This window comes from Gekko japonicus, unplaced genomic scaffold (assembly GCF_001447785.1).
Source record: "Gekko japonicus isolate JY-2015 unplaced genomic scaffold, Gekko_japonicus_V1.1 scaffold585, whole genome shotgun sequence".
NCBI classification, from domain to species: Eukaryota; Metazoa; Chordata; class Lepidosauria; order Squamata; family Gekkonidae; genus Gekko; species Gekko japonicus.
This window is the reverse complement of record NW_015170291.1, coordinates 352,968-380,600: the sequence shown is the minus strand read 5'-3', so window position 1 is coordinate 380,600 and position 27,633 is coordinate 352,968. Positions and strand designations below refer to the sequence as shown.

The 27,633-nt window shown below is 45.5% G+C and overlaps 1 protein-coding gene across 1 annotated transcript in view; it reads left to right on the top strand.

Annotated features, from left to right (window-relative positions):
• CHM (choroideremia (Rab escort protein 1)) overlaps positions 1 to 26,044 on the top strand; it is a 113,008-nt gene extending 86,964 nt beyond the window's left edge. The window contains 5 exon segments of the mRNA XM_015417892.1: positions 4,261 to 4,324; positions 5,962 to 6,058; positions 17,957 to 18,049; positions 22,208 to 22,380; positions 25,376 to 26,044. Coding sequence (XP_015273378.1) covers positions 4,261 to 4,324; positions 5,962 to 6,058; positions 17,957 to 18,049; positions 22,208 to 22,380; positions 25,376 to 25,567 — 619 coding nt within the window. The 3' untranslated portion in view covers positions 25,568 to 26,044.
• Positions 26,045 to 27,633: the final 1,589 nt, after the last annotated feature.

The window sequence follows — 27,633 nt, the reverse complement described above, 5'->3', positions numbered from 1 at the left end:
AACATTGGCCCCCTGAGCAAAAAGTTGTTCGCTGCGGGGCTGCTGTCATGTAACAGACCAGACTTACTGTGCTTCAGATCAGATCCCGGGATCTACTAATTTGTTTTCCCGTTTGTGCTGATGTGCAATGTCCCTCCCCACTCAGTAAGTCAGTGCATAGACGGGTTGTCTGCCCAGGGCTGCTGTGTAACTAGAGTTAATGTATATTCTTTCCCTGCGTCTACAGCCTTCCTCTCCCTATACAGCCAATGTTAGTGAGTCAGTCCCTTAGAGCAAGAGCCCGTCGTCTTTTACGCTCTAAACTGTTGTGTAGACCTGCGGTGCTATATAAATAGGCACAACTGGGGGAGGGGCTGTGGCTGGGTGGCAGAGGCTCCACTTTGCACGCAGAAGGTCCCAGGTGCAGTCCTTGTCATCTCCAGTTAGAAGGACAGGTGATGTGACAGGTAAAAGTAGGTGATGTGAAAGTCCTCTGCCTGAAACCCTGGAGAGCCATGGCCAGTCTGAGTAGACAGTGGTCTGATTCAGTATAAGGCAGTATGATGGACCAGTGGTCGGACTCAGTATAAGGCGTCTTCGTGTGTGTGTTCACAATGAGGAATTGGGTATTGCTTAAAAGCAAATGTTGACAGGAAGCCCTTTGTGTTGTGAAATTACCTCTGATCCTCCAAAGTACTTCTGTGAGTAAGCCGCATGTCATCTCCAGGTTGAATTTGCATTTGGATGCGTACAGATATGCTTGGATCCATGGCTTTAAGAGTAGATTCTCTTCAGCTTAAGGTAGGGGAAGGGCAATGTTTTGTGAGGACAGAACGACTAGTGAACACCCACTCTTTTCTATTCAAGGTTTAATACTGGTCCCTTCCCTTCCCTTGTGTTCCTGTCACTTCAAGATTGTCACTTCAAGCAACGCTGGCACTTTTCGTGGCATAGGGCACTATGCCTTTATCGTACTGGTGTTTCTCATAGCTTTTATGCCCTTGATCTCACACTGAGCAAACTTACACAGAAACCGAGAGGAGAGCCTTAGATGTTTCTAGAAGGTGCATTGAGTTGAGCAGTCCTACATGTGCACTCCTTTCTCCCCGCCCACCGGCTGTGCTTCATTTATGCCATTAACCTTTGCTGAGGCAATCATTAGCCAGTTAATGGCTGTTTAAGACCAATAAAAATGGTCTTAGCGCTATAGCGGGTCACCCCAATGGTCAGTCTGGTCCAGTCTCTCTCTCTCTCACACACAATAGCCAATACTGGATGCTTCAGAAGGCATATAGTCAAAATAAGGTAATTAGAGGAGTGACCATCTTCCTTCACTCAACTTCCCAGCCCTGTTTATGGGAAATTCAGTCATACCTTGAGCCTAGAACACCTCCCCCAGTCAGCTTTGCATATCTTTTTAAAACATGGAACAGAGAACAAGTTTCCCTGTTTCTGAGGTAACGTACAAGTGTAGGAGTTGCAGCTGGCTCCATACATTTGAATAAGTTTTCAATTTTGTATAGTCTGCAAATCTGGTATAAGTGCTTCATCCTGTTAACACAGGACCAGATCCACTCTTACCTCTACAGGATTTCTGTTTTCAGTTTGTCACTTTCCCTTGCCTTTGTCACACGCAATAATTGCCCATCCTGTAGGTTTTTCGAGGGCCTTTTGTACAAAGTGCATGTGTGTGTGTGTGTGGGGGGGTGACACTAGGTAGACAGCTATGCAGAAGGCTGAGTATATAAGGTCCTCTGTGCTTTCCTCTTGCCTATTTCAGAAAAGGAAACCTGTCCCAACTTGATTTTCCTGGTATGGTAAAATTAAAAATGGGGTGGCATTGGCATGCCACATGGCATGTCAATGACCGCCCCGTTTTAAATTTTAACATACTTACAAATTGATTTCCAAAGCAATCCTTCCAGGGCCCCCCCCCCGGCCCGCCCACCTCGGAGTCGCCGGGGGGGGCGCTCTCCAGGCCTCCCCTCTGTAGCCACGCACGCAGAGGTTTTTGCTGTAGTGGGCGTGGCCAACTCTGAAGCCAGCCGGAACTCTGTTCCTGCCCAAAAATAGCCCTGTGATCTGTATTGTATCAGTTTTATGAGGTCACTCAGTTTTCTAATTGATTCTGCAGTTAGGATGCTGAATGTTCTTAGTATTTTTGGCTTTTGTAGCTTATGCTTTTTTTGTGCTGCTTTTAATCATGAAGTGCTTTATTGTTTTTAGGTTAATTGTTACCGTTGACTGGCTTTTAATTTTTAGTTATCTATTTAGACCATTTCTGTGCAGTCTCTCCATAGAGCCTGCTCCGGGCAGCTTTTGTGGTTTTGTAATCTGTCCTGAGCGACCTTATGGCAGAAGCATGGGAGTGAAAAATTTCACATATTCTTTTTTTTAATTGTCCTTTTTATGTAGAAATCTGTACTAAATATTTAAACTCTATTTTGGTAAGAAAGATGGGACTCTCTGACCCCATTAAGATTCATTTTATCTTGAATGACTGCTCTCCGGATGCAACTGAGAAGGTGGCTATATTTTTGCAGTGCGCTGTAAAGTGGCATTGAGATAAGATATAAAGAGTCAATTCGATGGTATGTTTATCCAAATTGTAACCCTAATGCAATCTGCATGTTATGTTCCATCTTATCTGTTTCATATTTCTAAAGTCAATAAGTGCTGCCCATTTCTGCAGCAGTTTCCCCTGTCAGCTGTGTAGATGGTCTGCGGTATTAAAGCAAGCAGCTGTGTAGCTGTAAAGTGTAAAGTAAAGGTTTCCCTTGCCCAAAAGCTAGTTGAATCCGACTCTAGGGGGCGGTGCTCTTCTCCATTTCCAAGCCGAAGAGCCAGCGCTGTCCGAAGACATTTCCGTGGTCATGTGGCCGGCAGGACTAAACACCGAGGCGCACGGAATGCTGTTACCTTCCCACCGAAGCGGTCCCTATTTATCTACTTGCAATTTCTTGCTTTCGAACTGCTAGGTTGGCAGGAGTTGGGGCCAGAGACGGGAGCTCACTCCGTCACGCAGCACTAGGGTCTCGAACTGCCGAACCACAGACCTTCTGGTCTGCAGCTCAGCATCTTAACCTCTGAGCCACTGTGGCCCTTGGCTGTAAGGAATGGGGTGTGCTTATTCTGATCCCCAAATAAGCCAGGGGCAAAATTGTCCTTGGTCCACAGGCTCTCACAACTCGCATTCAGGGCTGTTTTATGACTTTCTTGGGCCCTGGGCACTTTTGCCTTTCTGGGCCCCTCCTACCATGTCAATATCAATATTAAAAATGATTTTTGATGTAACTTTAAATACATCAGCATTTTATTTTTTTCTGTTTTAGGCAAAATTTGATAATTTTTTGTGGGCCCTACACATTTCATTTTTTCCCCCTTATGTGAGAAAAAAATCTGTAACATTCTCATGGGCCCCTAAAAGTATTGTGGGCCCTAGGCACTGGGCTCACTGTGCCTAATGGATACGTTGGCCCTGCTCGTAATTGTCAACAGGGGCACATTGGTGTAGTGGTTAAGTGCACGGACTCTAATCTGGGAGAACCAAGTTTGATTCCCCACTCCTCCACTTGCAGCTGCTGGATGACCTTGGGCAAGCCATAGTTCTGTCAGAGCTATCCCTGAAAGAGCAGTTCTTGAAAGAGCTCTCTCAGCCCCACCCACCTCACAGGGTGTCTGTTGTGGGGAGGGGAAGGGAAAGGAGTTTGGAAGCCGCTCTGAGACACCTTTGGGTAGTGAAGGGTGGGGTATAAATCCAATCTCTTCTTCTCTTCTTCTTCTTCTTCGTCATCGTCGTTGTCTCCCAGTCTCCTTATCTCAACCTGCTTGTCAGATGCCATCTTTGTTCCGAAAGTAGCCATGACACGGCATGAAGAGCTCGAGAAATGCCATCCTCCTGCTTGTGCAAAACTAGCGGCTCCAGTAATTTGGGTGCTGGCTGTTGAATGTATTGGCGGACAGTGGCTTTGCACATGAGTACTGTCCGTGAAATAATTTGTTGTTATGGTGGTTCTACAACAAGTGAAGCAAATTTATAAAGAGAGCTGAGTCTGTTCATTATCGTTTGATAGATACTAAGAGGCAGCTCTCGCACCCTTTTTATATGTGCACGCTCAAGTTGCCGTCAATTTCTTAATGAAGTTGGCCTTATGCAAATATGTCGTTAACAGTGTGCCAGCTGCTTTTCTCCCCATGTGTTATATCCACAAAAGGCTGAATCTATATGTTTCTTCTCTCTCCTGTTTGGTGATGGACCATAACTGCTTTATTCAATTACAGGCAGATCTCCCGAGCGATTCTCATTACCGATCGATCGATATTGAAGACCGATTCAGATCAGCAGGTTAGCCCGCATAGTCAGTATAAGTAACTCTTCCCCCCCCCACACACACACACATACAGTTGCCCGGGACTATGTTTGAGAGAACAGGAACAAATTTCCGTTCAGTTATTTTTACAATGGGCATAAATGTGGATTGGCCTTTGTGGACCTTTTTACCAGGCAGTCAGAACAAGAAAGGACCAGTGACGAGAGGGGATAAATAGCTGATCAATGAAACACATTCTCTTTTAAAAGAATAAGTGATGCCCGCATCTCCGGTGCCAGGACAAAACATGGTTGGTGGACCACGCAGTATAGAAATGATCTCTCAGGGCCAAACCAAGCATGATTCTGGAGTTCTGCAACCTAAATTCCCCGTGCCTAATGTGAGGGGAAAAGCAACCCTGATCTGGTGTGTGTCTTTTCCCAGTGAGCCTTAAATCAGCCCACAGTAGAGCCATTTTTTAAATTGGGAAATAGTGTGGAAAAAAAGGAAGACTTGGGCCCCCACCACTCTAGCACTAGTCCTGATGTATGTCCCTCTGACGCACACCAGCTGTTCTTTAGGGCCAGCTCACGTCTCGGGAGGTTAACCGTGCAGTCCTAAACAAGGCTATGGCCTTCCTAAGCCCATTGACTTCATCAGGTTTAGAAGAGTTCTAGCTCTGATGAGGATTGTCCTGAGTCTCAAGACGCCAACGTCACAGGCTGCTAGAGCACATTTTCTTTGCATGCCACATGTGCATTTCTATACATTTTCAAATCCCGTGTCTAATGCTGAACCTGGCCCCTGTGGGGGTTGACAGACCCAGGGGGGGGGGCAAGTTCAGAGAGGTGGTATCCTTCTGCAAACCTGAAGGACCCTCCCCCAAGTTTTCATGAAAATGAGAAAGCTTCCCCGAAATGGGTTTTTTTTAAAAAAGTCTTCTCTGCCCAATAGCAGAGACGTGTTATCTGAGAAGGAGGAGAAGCCAGTTGAAGTTGCTGGACACCAGCCCTACGGCCTCTCCTAGACAGGCAGGTGGGTGGGCAGGGGAGGAGGCCTGGGAGCAGAGGCCAGCCCCACCACTGCCGCTTCTCTTCTGTGGGAAGAAGCGGAGGATAAGGAGCCCTCCCCCCGGCGCCCTCCTCTACCACCAAGGCAGTAGCTCCAGCAGAATCCTCCAGAACAGGAGAGAGGAGGCCCGCCAAGGGCAGGGAAGGGGGAGCACTGCAGGACCCACAGAGGCAGCAGCTGTACGGATGGGATGGGGAAGTGGGAAGAGCAGGAGATGCTTCCACCACCACCCCTCCTGTCGCTTTCTGCAGGGGAGCAGGCTGGAAGGCAGGGGGAGCAGGTGGGTGAGATTTCTGAGATTTCCCCCCCCACAAGTCTCACTAGTCCCTTACTACATAATTAAAACCGTGTGCTGTAAGAGAAAACAGATGGACAAATATGCAAAATGCGGGTAACTTCAAACCTATATGCAAAGCAGGTAGCAACAAGTAGCAAGCGTTACCAAACCCAGTTTTGCCATCTGGGTGTCCCCACGACCTTGCCTCAAGGTCAGTATTGCAGGTGCCAATGGGGCTGCTTGACTGTAGCAAGCCTGCCTTGGTTTGCCAGTGAATTTGTCTTTGAAGAGCTTTTCAGGTGATCTGTTCTCTCTGCTTCCTAGCTTTCCATTCTGACTGTCCCACCGATGGACCCAGGCCAGCCGGCGGTCTGCATCGTTGAACTGTGTTCATCGGCCAGGACGTGCATGAAAGATACATGTGAGTACACAGTGTTTTGACATTGCTGTTCTTTAGGGTGGTTGCTTGTCTTTTGTTCTTTAAATAACTATGTTAAGACAGTGTTTTGTTCTTGTCTTTCTCCGTCGAGGTGACCTGGTCTTGCTTATGCCAAACCTCCTTGAATAGCTGAATCCTCTTCCTAGGAAAGTAGAAGTAGCCAGCACATGAAGCAGACCAAAGTCAAGCTATCTAGTCTACCATCCTATTTCCTGCAGTGGACAGCCAAAGGAGCCCCCCCCCCCCCCCCGGGTGTATCTGTGGTAGACACTCAGAATTGTAGCCAACATGAGGACTAGTTGATAGTTTTCAATAATAGCCTTATTTGCCATGTTTACATTAGCATGAACAGAGGATGCTGGACTTTTTAAGCAACCCAGGTGCAAGGTGAGTGGCCCATCAGGGTCTGCTCAGCACAGAACCAGCCAGTGGGGTCAGAGGGCACAGGCCTATGTGTGGCCTTGGCAGTAACACAGGTACTCCGTGTGGTACTTTATTGTGCAGGTATGGTTCAAACTAAGAGCAGTCACAACCCGAAGGAAGGCTTGAATAGGTATTTTGGAAGACTATGCCTGAGTTTTGGTGTCAGAGATATCCAGTTTTGAGAAAGTGGTTCCTACGTGAAAAAGCCCTGCCAGGCGAAACGTGGAACAGTATTGCTAGCGTGCCCGTAGGAGGACTTCGTTAGGATCGCTGCCTTTAGATATCAGTGTTGTGGCTCGGTTGTCTAGTTTCAACTTGGAACGTGGCTTCTGTTCATGAAAATTGAAGACACCCAAGCACCTTCAACAGAGTGGCTAATGAGCCTTTGATGGACTGTGGGAAAGTTTGGTTTTTTGCTCTGATCTGAGGATTTGGATTTTGATATTGTTGGTATATGGATAGCTTTGACATTTGTATTCATGAACTGTGTATATGATATAAAATTAATTTTCATGGAATTGTTTGAGTAGTTTATCTTTGTTTAGGTAAAAACAGTTTTTTTCACACGCAGTCGTTTTGCTGGTTACCATTTCACTGTGCATCTCACTTTGTTTTGTGTTATAGGGATGTAGTGATGGCTACAGGTAGAGAGGGCTTTAATAGGTGATTAGACAGATTCATGGAGGAGAGGCTACTATCCCCCTCTCAGTGGCTGCTGATGGGAACCGAAAACAAATAAAGGTAAAGGTTCCCTTGCTCGAAAGCCAGTCGAATCCGACTCTAGGGTTGCGGTGCTCATCTCCGTTTCAAAGCCGAAGAGCCAGCGCTGTCTGAAGACATTTCCGTGGTCATGTGGCCGGCATGACTAAACACTAAGGCACACAGAACGCTGTTACAAATAACAAATAAGCACTGTATAAATAACGCAGACCACGTACACAGAGGTCATGCAAAGGAAAATTATATTATAACAAAAGCAAAACTAACAAACATAACAAGGGACCACATATATCAGTAAAGCAAGATTACATCATAAAATGTGCAAGTCCACAAAGAGTATACATAAGCTTGGGAGTGCTCCTGGACTCCACCTTATCGATGGAGGCCCAGGTAGCAGCCACTGCCAAAGCGGCCTTTTACCATCTTCGGCTGGTGCGGCAGTTGGTCCCCTTTCTCAGCCACGAAGACCTGGCCACAGTGATCCATGCGACGGTCACCTCAAGGCTAGACTACTGCAACGCTCTCTACATGGGGCTGCCTTTGTTGCTGATTCGGAGGCTGCAGCTAGTGCAGAATGCGGCGGCCAGGCTGGTTGCTGGTGTCTCTAAATGGGATCACATCCAGCCTGTGCTCAAAGCGCTGCACTGGCTGCCTATAGCATACCGGATTCGCTTCAAAGTGCTGATGCTTACCTTTAAAGCCCTACATGGCCAGGGTCCGGCATACCTGAGGGACCACCTTGCCCCACATAGGTCCCAAAGACCACTTCGGTCGGGGTCGCAACATCGTCTTGCAACCCCGGGCCTGAAAGAAGCCAGGCTTGCGGCCACAAGGGCCAGGTCCTTCTCGGTGGCGGCTCCTATCTGGTGGAATGAGCTCCCGGAGGAGATCAGGGCCCTGCGGGACCTGTTGCAGTTCCGCAGGGCATGCAAGACGGGGCTCTTCCGCCAGGCTTTCGAATAGGAGCCGCCGCCGTCACCACTACCACCAATGGGGACCATGCAGCAGCACCGCCGGAGGCTGAGTGGCAGATTAACATCAGGGGGCCACAGCAACCTCCCTCGGAATGAAAGGGCATGTGCAATACGGAGAGAAGATTTTAGTCACGCGGGAACCTTGGGCGTGGCCCATGTACTAATTGTTTTAAATCGTTTTATTATGTTTTATTGCACTGAGTGCCATATTGTTGTAAGCCGCCCTGAGCCCGCATGCGGGGAGGGCGGAGTATAAATAAAATTAAATAAATAAATAAATAAATAAATAAATAAGTTCATAAGTAATTGACGAAGACTCTGGATTTTGATCTTCGTTTCGAGGGTTCTTCTTCAAAGAGTTCGAACTACTAGAATTGTAAGTAAAATCCAAAACGTTATTATCATAGTAACAATAAACAAAACCATATCCTATATACGAAAAGGTAAATATTACCTTCAAAACTTCAATCATGTATATGTAGGAAAAATCCTTCACATAGCACTCATAAAGCACAGAAGCCTTCAGACTAGTAATACAGGAAAAATTCTGAAAGGGGGGTTTGGATTTTACTTACAATTCTAGTACTCAGTGTACTGTGTTATCACTATTGTTTTTGTTGTTGCTAATGGGAACCTCCACATTCAGAGACAGTAAATCTCTGATCCCAGGTCCAGGAGGCAACATCGGAGGAAGGCCTTGGCTTCCATTCACTGTTGTTGGCCCTACAGAGGAACTGACCGAAGTAGTAACAAAAAAACTGTGCAGGAGTTTGCGCTAATAAATTTGGGTGTCAACATGGCAAAAGGATGGGCGAGTGGGCGTCAACATGGCAAATGGGGTTCAATGTGGCCAAGTGCAAGGTGATGCACATTGGAGCCAAAAATCCTAAATATAAATACACATTGATGGGGTCTGAACTGGCAGAGACTGAGCAAGAGAGAGATCTTGGAGTTGTAGTGGATAACTCACTGAAAATGTCGAGACAGTGTGTGACTGCAATAAAGAAGGCCAATGCTATGCTGGGGATTATTAGGAAGGGTATTGAAAACAGATCAGCCAATATAATAATGCCCCTATATAAATCAATGGTGAGACCTCATTTGGAATACTGTGTGCAGTTCTGGGCACCACACCTTAAAAAGGATATTATAGCTTTGGAAAAAGTGCAGAAAAGGGCAACTCGAATGATAAAAGGGTTGGAACACTTTCCCTATGAGGAAAGGTTAAAGCGCTTAGGGCTCTTTAGCTTAGAGAAAAGACGACTGAGGGGTGACATGATCGAGGTTTATAAGATTATGCATGGGAAAGAGCAGGTAAAGAAAGAGGTACTTTTCTCCCTTTCTCACAATACAAGAACTCGTGGGCACTCCATGAAACTGCAGAGCGGTCGGGTTAGAACGGATAAAAGGAAGTACTTCTTCACCCAAAGAGTGATTAACACATGGAATTCACTGCCACAGGAAGTGGTGGGTGCTACAAGCATGGACGGCTTCAAAAGGGAATTAGATAAGCATATGGAGCAGAGGTCCATCAGTGGCTATTAGCCACAAGGTATAGCTAGGGGCTCTGGGGCAAGTGATGCTCTGTCTTCTTAGTGCTTGGGGGGGGGGTCAACAGTGGGAGGGCTTCTAATGTCCTGGCCCCACTGCTGGACCTCCTGATGGCACTGGTATTTCTGGCCACTGTGTGACACAGAGTGTTGGACTGGATGGGCCTTTGGCCTGATCCAACATTGGCGTCTCTTATGTTCTTATGTTCTTAATCAAAAAGATTTCATACAAAAGAGTGCACAATATTTGCATAACATATCAAATGCAAGTGAAGACGGCGATCTCCGGAATGTTCTGCCATGTCGACACAAGTCTTCTTCTGAACAATGATGTATACCTTACAAAGAGACACTTAATTTCCTTTGTAAAAGCAAGCGTCTAGCCCTTATGGCTGCACAAAGGATAAACAGCAGGCAAATGTGTGGTCACAGTAGGCAAAGTTGGGCAAGGAAGGATTCTGAATGGATGAGAAGAGGGGAACTTAAAAGCTCCCACTGAGCCTCCCTGAGAGTACCAGAAGCAAGATAAGTTACACATATTTAAAGAAATGCAAGCAAAATTGCTTAACTGGCAATATTTGCACAGGCTACGGCATTCTGCTTGTCACGGTGTGGAATAACTCAATGTTCGTGAGTCACACGAAGATACCATCAGCAGTTGCACGGCATGTGGCATTTCTGTGACAACTGTGGCTTGTGCCTGTTAGTGGAATGCCTTGTGTGTGTTCTCACACACAATCCATGCTTTTATGATGCGGCCCCAAACACAATTCTCTCATTTATCCCTGCACGGTTACTTGCCTACAAAGTTACTTCCCTACAAAGCAGCTCACGCAATCTGGACATCAGCTGCACTCCTAGGTTTTTTTTAGTTAGTCACATTAAGACTAGAACTTTGATGGTAAATGCCGAGTTGGTAAGGAAAAGGCAGATGGGTAGGAGATTACACTGCCATAGAAGTATTTGTTCCAACTTTTAAAATCCATATTTCAATGCAATAACTGAATCATAAAACCTCATAAAAAAAGAGAAGTGGGATCTTAGTGGAAAATGCCACTAACCTCTTTTCCAAAAGGTCGTTGCCAATCTATACAATATGTATTATACACATTTTAAAACCTTTTGCAGAAATCATCAAAACTTTATTGCTATATTGACAAGATCCCATTTCCTTGAAGTCATTCTGATGCAAACATCCGTATAATCTCATTTATGGCTACCGCATATTGTAATGGCCATAATTAAAGCAGAAGACAGGACCGGATAGATATGAGTCTGGGGTTTCAGTTCTAGCCAAGGAAGGCAACCTGTGCGTCATGGAGCGTGGCATATATATATCTCCTGAATGGCTGAAGACTCCCACCTCCTCGTTCAGGGATAGAATGACCTTTTAACTTGCTTGGAAAGTTCCCAGTGGGCTGCTGTCTGGAGGGCTGCTGGCAGTCACGAGCAAGCCGACATGGGAAGTCCGGCATCCCGTCTCACACAGTGGCCAGGCAGTTCCTTTGTAGGTCTAAAGCTGATGGCCACAGTCCCTGAACAGACCAAAGTAGTAACAAAAAAACTGTGCAGGAGTTTGCGCTAATAAATTTGAAATATTAATCAAAAAGATTTCATACAAAAGAGTGTACAATATTTGCATAACATATCAAAGGCAAGTGAAGATGGCGATCTCCGGGTTTGACACCAGTTTCTGCATCTCTCTGGGTTTGACACCAGTTTCTGTGGCATATGCATACCTATGGACAAGTCTGATGCAGATAGTGAGTTGGGGACACTTGACCTCTTGTCCATTCCATGTTCAGATTTCCGATCACTCCCCATGTTTTAGTTACACGGTACCAGCAAAACCAGGCTGAACGTGCCGTATCATGGAACTGGGTGCCTGCGTGTTCTCCTTGGTTAGACCGATGTTCCCTTTCCCCACTTCTACTAGCTTTTTTCTCTGATGTTGGTCACAGAAGAGTCAGGACTTCAGTAGTTTGAGAAGTAGCTGCTCTTTGTTGCTACCAAAATGTTTCGGAGCGTGTTGCATGTGTTGTTATTAAAAATCACTTTAATAAGCTTTTGTAAAAAGCTATAATTATGCATTTACACTTCAGGTCAATTGGACTGCTAATGCTTGTTCATTAAAATGACAGATGGTTATCTGCAGTTTTTAAACTCTATTATAAAACACCACAGGAAGCCCCAATCTGGAAAGCTTTAATGCTCTGCCTTTTTCTAGTCAATGAGCATACAGCTGTATTGCCAAATGGAGAGGAAACCCCCCCACACACACAGCCCCCATCACGTTCCAGTGTCCTGTTTGCCCCATCCAGTTATATCTGCCTTGAGACACTTTTTAAAAAGTTTTCCTGTAACATTTATGGATTGGCTCTTAATCCTCACACTAACATATACATGCAGGGAAGAAGTGGGAAGATTCTGCTCGGTAGCAGCAGCTGAATAAAGTCCTGCTAGGTTTGCCTTCCTTTCTGCCTACAGGTACTTAAGGCCTGGGCATGAAGCCTTAAATACCTGTCTAGAGGTGTGAGCCCAAGGGCGGACGTCGAAGGGCTCCTGTCCCTTGGCTCTTAGCCAGAGGGCGAGAGCCTAGAGCTAGGCAGAATATCAGCTCTTTGGCAATCGGAAGCTTCCTTCCCTTTACTGTTCCTTCTGTTACAGTTTCTTCCTGTGTATTAGCTTCTTTGGGTACCCAGTGTGGAGAAATGTGGAATACAGGTATACTAAATAAATTAATACAGAGTATTATTGCCATCTACACATAGCAGTATTTTTACTGCGGTGAGCACAGGGTTGGGTTTGGACATGAAAACTCACCGATTTCAGTTCACTGCCTGTTCCTGAAGTCCATGGCCTTGGGTTCTTTCTTAGGATGCAGCTTTTGGGGAGGGGATTATGGACTTTTCCTACTTGGTAACTCTCAGGTGGTCACGAGGGCCAGCACAAGTGGTGCATTATGTGGCCTCCAAGATGCTATGTCCACTTTACGGTCCAGCCATGTCATATGATGCTTTTTTTTATCCAGAGTTCCTTGCAATTCTATTTCCAATGCGGAAATCCAGAATTTCTCATGCACATGTTATGATATTGAGGCTATCCATTCTAACCTCTTGTGGGGGGGGGGGGTAGGGCCGGGAGAAATAAAATCTTCACAAATTAGAGACTGAGTATAAATTGAGAAGATGCTACATGCACAGAACTGGCTGCCCACGGCTGTGAATTCCGATTTCAGAAGCAGTTTCTTTCAGCCTGTGGGTTGCACCAGATGTGTGTGGATGCATTCTCATTCCCGTCAAGATCAGCCATCCCAGGTCTGTGAAACATAATCTGGTTTAAAAAAGGAAAGCTTTAGGATACCATGACATTTGTTTTTGGCTCTTGAGAGCTGTTGACAGTCTGCTTAGATTGGGTTGGAACCAGTGTTCCCTCGAAGCTGAGTGAGTGTGAGCTAGCTCACAGTTTTTTAGCCTCCGGCTCAGACATTTTTGCCTTCGCTCAGGAAGGACGGCTCCAGAGCAAACTAATCTGTGCAGCAGCCAAACCGCTCGCTCACAACTTTAATGGCCAGTAGCTCACAAGGTGGAATTTTTGCTCATAAGACTCCACAGCTTAGAGGGAACGTTGGACATGAAGGAATAGCTACCAGTGTCCCATCCAAATGCCTGAAAGCTTCTAGGGTTCTTTTGCAGTTTTCACATTTTCACTTGCCCAAGAAGTTGTGCAACTGGAAGGGCATATCTTGGTTTAGTGGTTTCCCCCCCCCACACAATGTTCTCTGGCACCAGGTGTAAAACAGTTCACCTGCATTCAGAGGGTGTGGAAGGGTGCCTTTGGATCAAACCAACTGCAGTAGATTGTGGTAGAATCTCATTCCGAGCAAAGACCATAATCTGGCACAGAGTTAAATTGGTAGCAGCAGCACCAAAACAGCCAAGATAAAACTGTACAGTGGCCAAACTGTGGCATTTGTGGCCAAACTGCAATCCATCTCTCTGATTTTTTTTTTAAATCATATGATGTAGATGTGTTAACTTGACTGATCTCTCTCTTCCCACAATTATTTAAGATAAGTATACAAATACCCCTGACCTTGGATCACATTGCAGGGATGACAGGCAGCTAATCGGCACTGTCAGCTGAGTGGAACCAAATTCCTTGTCTTTGCCCTACACATTGAGACCCATAATGATGGGACTGTAAAGCCCGCTCATTGTTCTTCCCGCTAGAGGGATTACTCAGTGACAGATGTTGGCAACTGCAGTAACTAATGTAGTCAGAGTTGAGTAAATCAAATACAATGAAAATACACGCTGATGAGACTTTGACACATAGCAATAACCTCAGAGATAATCGGGTAATTATATATACAAAATAAAGTGGGCCTTTAATGATTTATGGCTTTTTTAGCAGAAAATAAATATATTTGACGTGGCAAACTTGCATTTCCTTTGCATCAGTCTTCTGCTCCCCCCAACACACAAATTGTGTACTTAAAGTTAAGAATTTCCTTCTCTTTGTCAGACTCAAAACACTAACTTTCTCATTAGAGGCACTGTGGACAAAATCCCTCCACTTTATGCATGGAAATAATCTTTTTATTTATCAAAAGATTGATTTTGCATATTAATAGGCAAACCAGCGTTTAAGGTATTTTACTCATGACTTGGTTTCGTTGTTGTTTTTTAAACAATAATACTCGTCACCTGGGATGGAAGTGCTTTTAAATTGCAAACTTATGTGCAATTTTAAATGTGGTTCAGGGTGAATTCACATGACCAGGTTTTAGCACAATGAACAGGTTTGTCATACAGTTGGGTCATTTTTAAAAAAGGAAAAAAGTTGTCCCAGGATAACTTGTGCTGTGATACCACCGGTTGTTCTCCAGCCCAAAAGAAGACATCACACAGTCTGCATGCAGTGAGTCCAGTTTAACGCTTGTCTGTGCATTACATAAAATGAGGTGGTAGGATTCAGGATTGTAGGTTGGTTCTTTCATGGACGAAACGGGCAGCCATTTTCATGAATTCCTCCCCTCTCACTGCAGACCTCCAACCCTCCCCTATCCAGGCTGTTCATGGGAACCCCCTTTGTGCCAGGTGCAGTATTTGGGGGGGACGTTTGGGCTGCAGTGGGAAGGGGAAGTCAGGGTGTCATGCTCCATGGAGAGCTGGGAGAACTGGGTTTGATTCCCCGCTCCTCCCCTTGCCCCCCCCCCCCGTGTCTCTGCTTAACTAGTTCAGCACACTCGAAGGCTTGGAGCCTGCATTTTTTGAATAGGCTTTGTTTTTCTTAGTTTTTCATATTAGAATAATAAGAAGAGAATAGATTGGGTTTATACCTCGCCCTTCACTACCCAAAGGTGTCTCAGAGCGGCTTACAAACTCCTTTCCCTTCCCCTCCCCACAACAGACACCCTGCGAGGTAGGTGGGGCTGAGAGAGCTCTGACAGAAACTGCTCTTTTTTCAAGAACAGCTGTGCCAGAACTATGGCTTGCCCAAGGTCATCCAGCAGGTGCAAGTGGAGGAGTGGGGAATCAAACCCAGTTCTCCCGGATTAGAGTCCGCGCACTTAACCACTACAACAAACTTTTGGGGGGTTGGTGGGGGGGATTTACTGTTTGAAAGAACGGTTTGTTTTATAGGAAGAAAGAAAGATGGAAAGACAGCACAAGCTGTAAGTGGGATTTCTGCTTCTTTCATGATTCTGCTGCTCCCCACTGCTTCAGCTAAGGAGGTGTAACGATTCCTTGTTTTTGGGTGGGTGTGTCTCTTTAAAGGTTTGGTTGCATGGCTGTGGTAGATAGACTAGAGTGGTTGAGAGAGGCCAGTGTGGTATGATTGGTGGTTGAAAGAGAGGGGGAGGGGTTTTGGAAGTGAATCTGGGTGGATGAGTATGTGAGTCAGTCAGGAGTTTCAGTTACAAGTTGACAGTTGATGTACACAGGCAGTTCTGTGTTGAAGCAATTAGAAGCTGACAGCTGAGGTTGTTTAGTGAGAAAGAGAAAGAGAGCTGAAAGCTGAGTTTATAGGAAAAAGTAAAGTAAAGTTTAAGTGAAGAAAAGTTAAAGGAAAGTCTGAGTGTCATAACAAACTGGAGTGAAACAGTGAACATATATGGCATTGAGATAAACAAGTGTTACAAAGTTACCTGAAAAGATCCCTGTCAGTGAGGGATAAGATTGAGTATGATACCAAAGCAATTGTACATCATTTACACATTACTAGTTCCATTGTATCACCCTCTTATTTAGTATTTATTTCAATAAATCCTCTTTTATCCAAGTTTATACCAGCTCTGAATGAAATACTTCCCAGGACCACATAGTTCCTCGTAAGCCTTAAACTCGGTCTACCAAACTAGTAAGAGCAAAAGTAAAAGCATAAAGGTTTGGAAATCCTTAAAATTTCCTGATGGCAGCAGATTATACCTAGTTAAACAAAGTAAAAGAGAACTTTTAAAGTGAAACTGGTCCTCCCCAATAAGGAGGACGTTATAGGAGGTTTGTCTGAAAACGTATGAATGGTCCATTTCAGTGCCCTGAGCAAAACAGCTAGCCCTTTGGTATGTGGCGGCCTTCCAAAACCCCTTCCAGATTTGGGGTAAGGAAGAAGACGAAGGAACCCTCAGACCTTGTGTCTAAGCAGTGGAGACTGTTTCTAGCCCGAAAAGACTCTCGGACATTGCCTTCTGGACAGTTTCAAATTGGTCACACAGCCTTTCTTCCAAAGGGCCTTTTCAGTGCTAGGCACTTGGCAGTTGCACATCTATAGACATTTTGCATTTTTTTAGTTATCAAGGGGCTCATGGGAATACGCCGAGTTACGATCCATGAGTTATGAAATCTCACTGCAGAAACAAAGGCCATTTCCAAATGGGTTGTCTGCCCCATGCTCAATCCTGTCAGCAAACGTGTTTTATTCCCACTTCCCCACAGCATCCTGGTACATTCATGCACCTTCCGGAGGTTCCCCATCTTTTATCCAGTCCTTCAAACTTGTTTTGCTGTGAAACATTTGAGGAGAGGTCAAAGCAAAGCCTGGAGGTTGCTGTGCGGGTGGAACAGTCAGTTTTTCCTGACCACGTGACATGGCAGCCATTTTCACTCACACTGTCCCTGTGGCAGCCATTTCCTCCCTTGAGCAGTGGACTGTACCTCCAAGGAATCGAGCACATCAGGTTAGATCCAGATGGGCCCTTCTGCATGTGGAAGGCATCTTCTGCTTGCAGAAGAACCATTTTACATACATACAAGTGAAAGTTTCAGAACAGCTACAAAGTCCCGTCTGTTGTAGCACACTTGCACGAGGGTTTGTGGAACATAATTAGCGGCCATTTCACAGTTCTTTGGACCCACCTCATTATATACAATGCCTCAGTAGGTTCTGAGAAGAACTGGAATTCTGGCTTGGGTAGCGCAAATTGAATAGGTAGCAAACTATTCAAACAGTGAATTGTTCCCCAGTTGCTAAGAGACCAGCTGGGACCAAATTCTGATCAGAGGACACTGAATGTGTTTGCCTGAGCTGACTACGGCCCAGTGCTGTGTGTCTGTTCCCCCCCCCCCCCGGCCACCCCAGAAATTATTTTCAGAGGGTTAAATCTGTGCAGATGTTTAAGGCTCCACAATAAACTTTTAATTATTATGCCTGCGTCCGGTTAATCAGTAGATCAATCAACTTTAATTGATTCAAGTTGATCAGCTTTGATGACATGTAACTTTAATATACTGTAACCGTTGATTAGGACACATTTTAATCAGCGAGCCAGAGAATTGATGTTGTCTGTGTTTCTTTTGGGGAGGTTTTGGAAAATTAACAAGAGACTACTGAAGGTAGCTGGTTTTCCTGATTATGGCCAACAGTTTTGTTTCTTGAGTTGCAGTTTGTTTTGCATATTTTTCATATCTACAAAAGCAGCGTATAGTAGAGTTTTGATGGCATGCAGTTTGTTTAAATTAAGCAAATGAAGGTGATTAATCAGTTTAAAAAATTCTTTAATCCGTTAACAGTCCTGTTAGTAATTATCAGTGTTCTTAAATAATGGATCAAGAAAGCTCTCAGTCTGAATATTCTGGGGAAAATAGTATTGAAGTTATTATACCCATTACTTGATTCTGTTTTGTGGTTGGCCTTCTCTCTCTGCAACTGAATGGATTGTGCATCTCAGATTTTAGGTGACCATTACCATTTTTGTGTCTTTTAAACAGATTTGGTCCATCTAACTTGTTCATCTATTAAAACTGCTAAAGAAGACTTAGAACCTGTTGTGTGGCAATTATTCACTGCAGGCACAGAAACAGGTAAAGTGTGTTTTTCAAAAAAAGTCTAGTCTTTTGAACAACGTTACTGTCTTTGAGCTCATGCTTCCTTTCAGCCTCTTGTTGTTTATCAGAAGGCTGTGGCTGCATTCCGACACTGCGAACAAATTTAGAACTCATGGCAAACTGTTGTGCATGAGCCAGCAAACCCGTGCTTGCCCTTTCCCCTGCAAACTGGGACTCCAAACAATGGCGTAATCCTGATTTTGCAAGGCAAAGGTCAAACCGCACATAATTTCAAACTGGGGTTTGCTGTGAGTGCAGAAGTATCTAATTATCTGGTGGAGTATGTGGGGGGGGGACCCAGACTCCCTGAGCTGCATCATATAGTGGAAAACCACCATGGGGATGACCAGTTTGCTCATAATATATCGGGCCCACATTCCATAAATAACAGGGTTGTTTAGTTGAACTCCTGTACAAGCCTATTATTAACCTCTAATAGAAAGGAATAATAATGGGCAGCTAAAATTTTCTTTATATTTTGGCCTCTTTTTAATATTCCTGAACAGAAGCCCCTGAGCATCAGCAGTGGCAGGAGAATGAACAATGTCTATAGAGATGGAACCCGCCGCCTCTGTTCATAGCAGTAGGAAATAATAAACTAAATTGAGATACGACAGGGACCAAACTGGATGCAGGAGAAGCCAGCAAGACTGTACTCCCCCCCCTGAAATAAGGGGAATTTGCCTGTGATCATGTTTCACACCCTTCTAGATTTTCAATTTTATCAATGATCAAATTGCCATCTATATTGTTGGTGGCCAAAGCAAATCGACTGAGATTAACAGAGACACCTGACAAGCATGGAATCAGATGTCATGGCATGTACTGGGCAGTGGCTCTCTACCATCCATCATTTCCCAAGCAAGCAGTTTATTGGAAGACTTAATTTGAACTGGACATATTGGGTTGGATCTAGGGCTGCCAAGTGGGGGCGGGTACACCCCCACTTTGGAGGCCCGATTTCCACCGCCGCGGAATCGGGCCCCGGGGGGAACTCCGCCCCCTGAAGCGCAGCGCGGCTGCGTCACCAGAGGTGATGCAACCACATCGATCACGTTGGGGGCATGGCCCCGATCGTCGGAGGGAAAACTCTATGGTTTTCCCTCCGACGATCAGGGCCACGCCCTCAACGTGATCGACGTCGCTCGTCACTTCCAGTGACGTGCTGGCGGCGTGTGCGCGCGCATCAACAGAGAGCTCCCGGAGACCGGCAAGGCTCCCCCGCCTGTAGGAAAAATCAACTTGGCAACCCTAGTTGGATCCCTGTAAATTCTATGTATGGAAGCACCATGTCTCCATCTGCCCCTCCCAAAGCAGCCCGAAATGCCCTCTGAAATGCTGTTCCTGGGGGATGGCGAGCTCAGGAGCAACATGAAGGGGGAGTCCCCCCCCCGTATATGCAGATATTTATGATAGGATCCAACCCATTGTATTTTATATCTTCTCAGCAGAGCTGATGAGGTCGCTGACCTCATGCAAGGCACTCTTTGCCTCAAACACAAAGCAACTTCACCCTCCCTTATATCTGCAGTCTGAGGTTATTAATACTGACTGAGCTTTTCTGGTGTTGGGTGGATGGCTGAGATCATCTTTGTGAGACACTTGAATGTTCTAGAGCTCAGTACAAATGCTAAGTGTTGGCTATTGTAAAGATTAATGACAGAGATCTGTCGCTAATAATATATAAGGTAGTAGGCCGTGGTTGTTGTTTTGGCCATAAGGACAGAAGATACAAAAACCAGATAAAATGTAACGTTTCTTTAGGTCAAATCGGACTTTAGATTTGCATCCGGGTTGGCAACCCCCAGCGTACACACCGAACAGAGGCACACGAGGCCATTTTGCACACAAGAACAGTTCTCTTCCTGAAGCAAGCCCCCGAGATTGGGGGGAGGGGGAGACACAGGCCAGAAATGTTGCCTGCCGGCATTTTCAAGGTGCGATAGTCCTCCCGCAGAGACTCTCCAAGCTGGATTTCATGCGGTAGATCATTTACTTTGGAGTTGCCCTTGGGGGTCTCCATCTAGCAGGAGGGCAGAAAACCAAGCTGTCAATTCAGACTTCTACTTGGATATACATTTTACTCCTACAATTTTTGGTGTGGGTTGTGGGTTTTTTTGTGGGGTTTTTTTTGGGAGGGGGGTCCATCAGCATACTTGGACAGACAGTTCCTGTAAACCCTGCCGATGCATTTGCAGTTGATCCAAATATATCTCCCTGTAATTTAACTCATTTTAAAAAATGTTGTACAAATCTTGAAAGACCCATAATATGAAGAAGTGGTTACCTTGCTGCTTGCGTCTACCTCTCCTTCCGGATAGATATATATAAAAAAAGCATTAATCTTAATGTTTAAAGTGATCTGGTTTTGAAGTGATGTATTGTTTATAAGCTGCCTGAAATTCTTTTGGAGGAACTCTGTGATCAGGAAGGGTCCTCAGGTGCACTGAGGCACTGAAAAGCTAGTTTTCACTGACACACGGGCCTTTTTATCATCAAGATGAGGTAGTGGTCGTATTTTAATTAAAATGTCAGAACAAATACTGTAAGAGTTATTGAAAATGAATCACCAGATAAAGCGAGCACTGGGCCATGGCAGGTCAGAGAAGCAAAGTCACCTGGAGAAGGGGACTCTATTCATTTTCCTGCCTAAATGAGAAAGAAGTAACTTCCCCCCCCCTTTTTTTAATATACAAGCAGTGGGAACTTTTAATATATTAAAAAAAGCATCTTCTGATGACTCAAACTGCACGCTTCCCATCTCTCCCCCTCCCTTCAGGTGGACTAATTCTAATTTTTCATGTTGTTCAAAAGGAACAAACGTGCCCTTTCCCCAAACCATTCATTTGACAGCTGCTTTAAAAAACATAAAGGGGGGAAAATATAACGTTACCCCAGTTTACAGTAGCCAGCCAATATCTTTAAAAGGCAAACATTCCCTGCAGCTGGCATCTACTTCAAGGGCGCATCTACTTTAGGGGAGGGGACGTGGCTCGGTTGTAGAACATCCGCTTGGCATGCACAAGGTCCCAGGTTCAGTCCCCGGCATCTCTAATTAAAGGTTCTGGCAGCTGGTGATGTGAAAGACTCTGCCTGAGACCCTGGAGAGTCGCTGCCAGTTTGAGTAGACTTTGATGGACCAAGGTTCTGATTCAGTATAAGGCAGCCTCATGTCCTCATGTGCAAACGTGGCCCTCTTCTCAAGAAATGCAGGCATATTGTGTAAATGCAGATTGCACTTAATGAAGTTCTGTTTATTTTTACCAGCGCAGAGGCTGCTACCCTTAAACCCCTCTAGTCTTGCAAATAAGTCTTCAGATGTTACTGGCCCCTATATTAATCACATGGGATGTGGGAATATATGAACCGGCCTTATACAGAGTTGAATCATCGGTCAGCATAACTCAGCACTGTCTGCTCTGACTGACAGTGGGTTTTGAAGGTCTCAGGCAGAGATCTCTCCTGGCCAAGCAACTTTGTTATCTGTAGGCAGCAGGGATTGCAGGTGGGACTGCTGAGTACGCAAAAGTGAGGGTCTGCCATTGGAGCTGTGGCTCCCTCTGTACTACTGGCCGTAAATCTCCCCCCCCACCTCCCCCCCAAAAAAGAGTCATCTAGAGGGTTCCCCCTGCAAGTAACCTGCTAAAATAGGATCTGCCTAGTGACAACGCCTGGTTAGAGGAATGTATTCACATGACATTGCCTTAGGTCTGGTTTGCTGTATTGAGTACTAAAGAGCCAGCAATGGTAGTAGATTCAGCTTTCCTGGGGAGATAAAGTTAATGTAGAGCAAACAACAGTGCAGGGCTTCAGTGGGAAGTAATCAAAGGGAAAATAATAAGAACATACATGCAACAGTGGCCAAATACCTCTGCGATAGAAGCTAAAGTATTTTCTTATCCAAGGGGGGGAAAGGATACACTAACTAGGAAATTCGTTTTCCAAGTCTGTGCTTTAGTTTTTTGATGGGAAGAAACTGGGAGAAATAGCAGCAGGTCCCATAAAGTTTTCTAAGAAAATGTACAGACTGTTTATAGTTAATTTGATTTTTTTTTAAATTAACATTTTTCTGAATTGCACAAGTCTCATTGCTCCCAAACATTGGCGACAAAGATGTTTTCTTAAACGTTTCAGAAAGCGAAAGTACAGGAGCTGGTGCGCAAAAGCCCCATATTCTCTGGTCGGCGTATTTCAACATGAGAGACTCGTCTGGCGTAGACAAGACTTCATACGAAAACTTGCCTTCCAATGTCTACGTGTGTTCCGGGCCAGATGGTGCTTTAGGCAATGACTGTGCTGTCAGACAGGTAAGGGAATCTGGTACTTTTCAGCTTTTGGCTGCAGATCTTCTGAGATGGTGGTACATGAGTCCAGCCAATACCTTTTCGATGACAGTGTCACCTGTTGATGAGAATAAGTAAGCTTCGGGGGATTCACTGTGCTTTTTGGAAACACCGAGGAAACAAATCTCCACTCAGCTAAAGTCTGAACACCACATTACATAGGAGATCCATTATTATGTATATATGTGCTGCCCAAGTCTTGACCAACTTCATGGAGACCCCAGCAAGGGGCTTTCAAGCCCAAGTGAGAACATCCCCGTAGCCAGTATTTTTCTTGGGGGGGGGGGCGCCGTGGGCACTAATTAAATTAAACAAATTAAATAAATGTGGGGAATGGCACTAGAGGGGCAGTGGTACCAGGAAGAGGACGTCGCTTGGGGGGGGGGGGCGGCAGTGGCCAGGTTGGCGCAGAAGAGCAGGGCTGAGCGGCCTGAGGTGGCCAGGCCCAGAAGCACCAGTTCCACCGGCGGCCGAGGAGGAGGAGGAAAAGCGGGGCTCCCTGCCGTGGCTGGCCACCCTCCTCACTTCTAATGGCCTCACTGCACCTGCGCCAGCCAGCCGAACCTCCATGCTGCTGCCGAGGAGAGCTCAGCAAGCAGGTGCATCTGTTTGCGGGGCTTGGGGGGAGAGGGGGTTGGCGGGGGTCATCTAGGGTGTGTGTGGGGGGTCATCCATGGGGGGTGTTGCCCCCAACGCCCCACCACTGGCTATGCTGCTGAGTGAGAAGAAGAAGTGGTTTGCCCTTCTCTTCCTCTGTTGAGTCTTCCTTGGTAGTCAGCCATCCAAGTACTGACCACGCTTAGCTTCCAGCATCCAAAAGGATCAGGCTACACGATACCCTTCCACATTCTGATCCGTCATTTTCCACTCCTTTAGTCTTAAAGGCTCCACAGCAACCATTTTGGCCAACCGGGGCTGTATTGGTGGCAGATGGAATAATTTTTCTAGCATAAACAACACCCCCCCCCCAGTATTTTTTCATACTGAACCCTCCCCACATCCCAGGCTAGTAGCAACTTTGGGAGTGGTATGATTTTGAGGGGGGGGCAAAGACATCGGACAGGTGCCCCCTTCCCAGTGCCAAGAGCTAATTGAAGCTCCCTCATAGCTGCTTGCAATGCAAGAAGAAGAAGGGATCCAAAGAAGGTAGGTCGACCCTAGCCGTGTAGCTTGATCCCAAGCCTGCCCCCCAAAGCCTTTGGCCTCGCTGCTTTCAGTAAGTCATTTAATAATATTACCTCTTATAATTCTTTGGTCTTCATCTTTTATCCTCTTAACAAGCACATTATTGCATTGTAAAACAAAATTAAGGCTACGATTAGAGAATATACTGGTACGATGTTAAGAGTTGGTGCTACGTCAGCCATTCGTGTTGGTAGGAGCCATTAAAGTTTTTAAAAGAAAAAAAAAAACAGATTGTTTAAAATTTCTTGCCTATATTCTTTAGCCTGAGTCATTTAAAAACGAATGGCTGCTGTCGTCTTCAAACTTTAGGAAGTTGTCTCAGACTGTTCAAAATAGGATATGTAAGTGATGAACCTCATTGTTATCTCAGCAGATGAAAGTTCCCAAACCTGCTTTCACTGAAAGGACAGGATTGGGGGGGGGGGGCAAATAGAGAAAGCCAGCGTGGGATAGTAGTCAGAGTGTTGGTCTAGGAATGCGGAAGGCCCAGGTTCAAATCTGCCCGCTGCCATGAAAGATTGCTGGGTGACGTTGAGCCAGTCCCACACACTCTGCCTAACCTACCTCACAGGTTTGTTGTGAAAGTAAAATGGAGGACAGGAAAAGGATGTAAGCTGCTTTGGTCCCCCCCTCCCCCGGGAGAAAGGTGGGGTATAAATGAGGTAAAGAAAAATAGGAGAGGGTTTCTGGAAGGTAGAGAAGTGTTTAACGCTTTCCCGTATCTCTAGATTCCTCCCTTCAAATCCCAACTCCTAGGCATTTTTTTTCCTATCAGCAAGGCCTAGTTGGAGATTGGGGGAGGGGGGAGGCCAATGAGATTGTGTTTAGAGGGGGCAACTGTGGCGGAAATAGTTAAGCCCCCTATTCCTGCCAGCTGCTTCTCTCCTGCAAGAGCCCCTGCCTTTTGAAGGGAACACCTGCTTAGGAACCCCATATTTCCCATATAAAGTATCTTCCCATCCCTAAAGAACGTCTTTTCCCATTTAAGGTCCCCCAGATGTTAAACTGTTCAGGTCGGACTCTTTGTATCAGGACCAAGATCTTCTCTGCTACAATACCTTCCTTGTGGAACCGTTTCCTTCAGGAAGCCCCTGTGGTCTTGAATTTTAGGAAACAAGCTAAATCTTGCTTCATTGTGTAGTTGTTGATTTTTAGGGTTTTGTAGTTTTCTATTTAAGAATCCCTATCATTTCTGTAAACCAATTTATAGGCCCTGCAGGTGTAAAAGGGGGCAACAAGGTATGATTGGGTGAATTAAGTATTTAGGTATTTCCGGGGAACAATATTGCAATACAATTTATGCAAAGCAAGGCAATTAAAAGAGCCATCCAGGGGTAAACATCACAGTGTCGAACTATGGTCAGATCTGTTATATTCTTATGCTCACTGAATGTAAGAAGAACCCTGTTGGATTGGACCAGTGGTCCATCTAGTCCAGCATCCAGTTTCACACAATGGCCATATATCTGTGGCCATCAATACATCCTCTGGCAGTGAATTCTGCATTTTAATCACTCACCGTGTAAAGAACTATTTCCTTTGGTCCATCCTACGTGATTTTAGGCCAGTTGTTTGCTCTCCGCTTAACCTGTCACACAGGGTAGTAACAAAAATGGGGCCTATATGCGCCACCCTGAGCTCATTGAAGAAAGCAAGGGATTATAATAAATGTGGGTATCATGGATCGATAATCAGCTTCTGTTATGTTAGGACATGTCATTCTTGACCTAAGACAGCAACCACATTAGTTGCTTGTTTTGCTTTTCCCAAATAGGCCGAGGCCATTTTCCAAGAGATGTTTCCAAGCGAGGAGTTCTGCCCGCCACCTCCAAATCCAGAAGATATTATCTATGACGGAGATGGGACTCAGCCAGAGGATCCTGGATTCAGTAATGAGTCAGAAGCCAAACCAGAGACTTTGTCTGAAAAGAACAGTGAAGAGACTGAGGGACGCCCTGAGGCATGAGGTAACTCCAAAGCCCCCAAACCAGACTGATGCCATGATGGACTCCGAAGGGAAGAACAATGAATCAACTGTCACACGACTGTGTTGTCCCAGGAAAACCTTGTCCACGATAACAAGCTTCAGCATATGACATTTTGGTCGCATTTTTCTTGGAAGATTTACCGGTTTGTGGATAAGACGTCACTTCCTTCCACAAAAATCACAGTTTGCTGAAACCAACAGCAGTGAAGCATGTAACCTGGTTTTCATTACAGGGACAAAAATGCAGTTCTGTTCCCAGAAAGCAGCCATTTAGGGTAGATTAGGTGAGGGAGAGGTCAGCATTTTTAGTGTTCTGGTAGCTCTACTTTACCTGAAGAAAACATTCAAGTGTTAAGTCGTTTGTTTGGTTTGCCATAAAGAATATCACCAATGTGGCTTTGAAGCTCTGCTGTCGTAGACGAATCTCCGGTAGACATTCAGAATAAAATAGGTATACTCGCCTTCTTTGAAGTAGTTTGTACGGTGGCTTTAAGCTTAAATACCCTTTCATTTACCGTGGTCAAGAATTCAGCTGTAAATGTCACTGATGTTTGCAGTAATGCTCTACAAAAACAAGTGGTAAACAGCATGGGAATAATCCTGAGAAGCATGAGCAGAGGAGGAGTGAAGCGATCCCAAAAACGGTGCCATTTTTGTGTTCTTTGTTTTCAGGTGCTGTTGTGAGTTGCTTTGCCAGAACTTGTTGCTGGTGTTTCCGTTTAATCATGTGGGGGGGGGGCCTACTGTTTACATTATATGCCATTTACACCCCCACACACACACATACACACACAATATGTTTTTAAAAGCATTAATTTTAAAGAGAGAGCGTGGTACATAAATTTAAGACTCACAAGTTTGATTTGTGCAAGGAAAGCACCAGATCGTTCGAAGCTGAAACGACAGGTCTATGACATTCAGTCAGGTCACTGTTAAACAGGGCCCAGATTCTTGGTTTCTACCCCCCTCCTGGTGGTGAAACGTACCATCAAGTCACAGCTGAGTTATGGTGACCCTGCAGGTTTTTCATGGCAAGAGACAAACAGAGCTGGTTTGCTCTGTATAGCAGCTCGGGACTTCCTTGGAGAGCCAGTTTGGTGTAGTGGTTAAGTGCGCGGACTCTAATCTGGGAGAACCGGGTTTGATTCCCCACTCCTCCACTTGCACCTGGCTGGATGACCTTGGGAAAGCTGTAGCTCTGATAAGAGCTGTCCTTGAAAAAGAGCCATTTCTGACAAGAGCTCTCTCAGCCCCACCTACCTCACAGGGTGTCTGTTGTGGGGAGGGGAAGGGAAAGGAGTTTGTAAGCCGCTCTGAGACACCTGTGGGTAGTGAAGGGCGGGGTAGAAATCCAATCTCCTCTTCTTCCTCCTCTTCCTCTTCCTCTTCTTCCTCCTCTTCTTCCTCCTCCTCCTCCTCCTCCTCCTCCTTCTTCGTCGTCTTCTTCTTCTTCTTGGGGTCCCCCACCCAAATACTACCCGGGCCTGACTCTGCTTAGTTTCCAAGATCTGTGAGATCAGGACAGCCTGGGCCATCCAGATGGGGGGCTTGCCCTCCTCGGTACATAAATATGAGTACGCGCACCCCAGCAGGGAATGGGAGATCTGTGGGCCTCTCCCCTGTGTCCCCATCCTCCTTTTCTCTTTACTTTACCAAGTCATGTACTAATTCGAAGAAGCAGAGGGGGAAACCCAGGTGGAGATACTAGAAGCGTGTCCAGATCTCCTTTGTGTGCACACCAAGAGGGTGGCAGGAGAAACGGAGATCGTTTCAGGCCTTTGAAAATCCTCCACGCATGGCCACTGTGCCCACATGGACACGGACTGTACTTTGTATTTTGAATTCCCATGTTGTTCAAAGGAGATTATGATTGCTTTCCTGCTTTAACTGAGCAGTGTTATCGTTCCAAAATATATATATTACCAAAGCAACCAAGCTGAATGTAAAAGCTCCATCTGATGTTACCACTGGCAAGACAACTAAAAGTGTGGAGAATTTATTTAAGAAAAAAATAATAATTTATCGGTATGTGGAAGCAGATCATG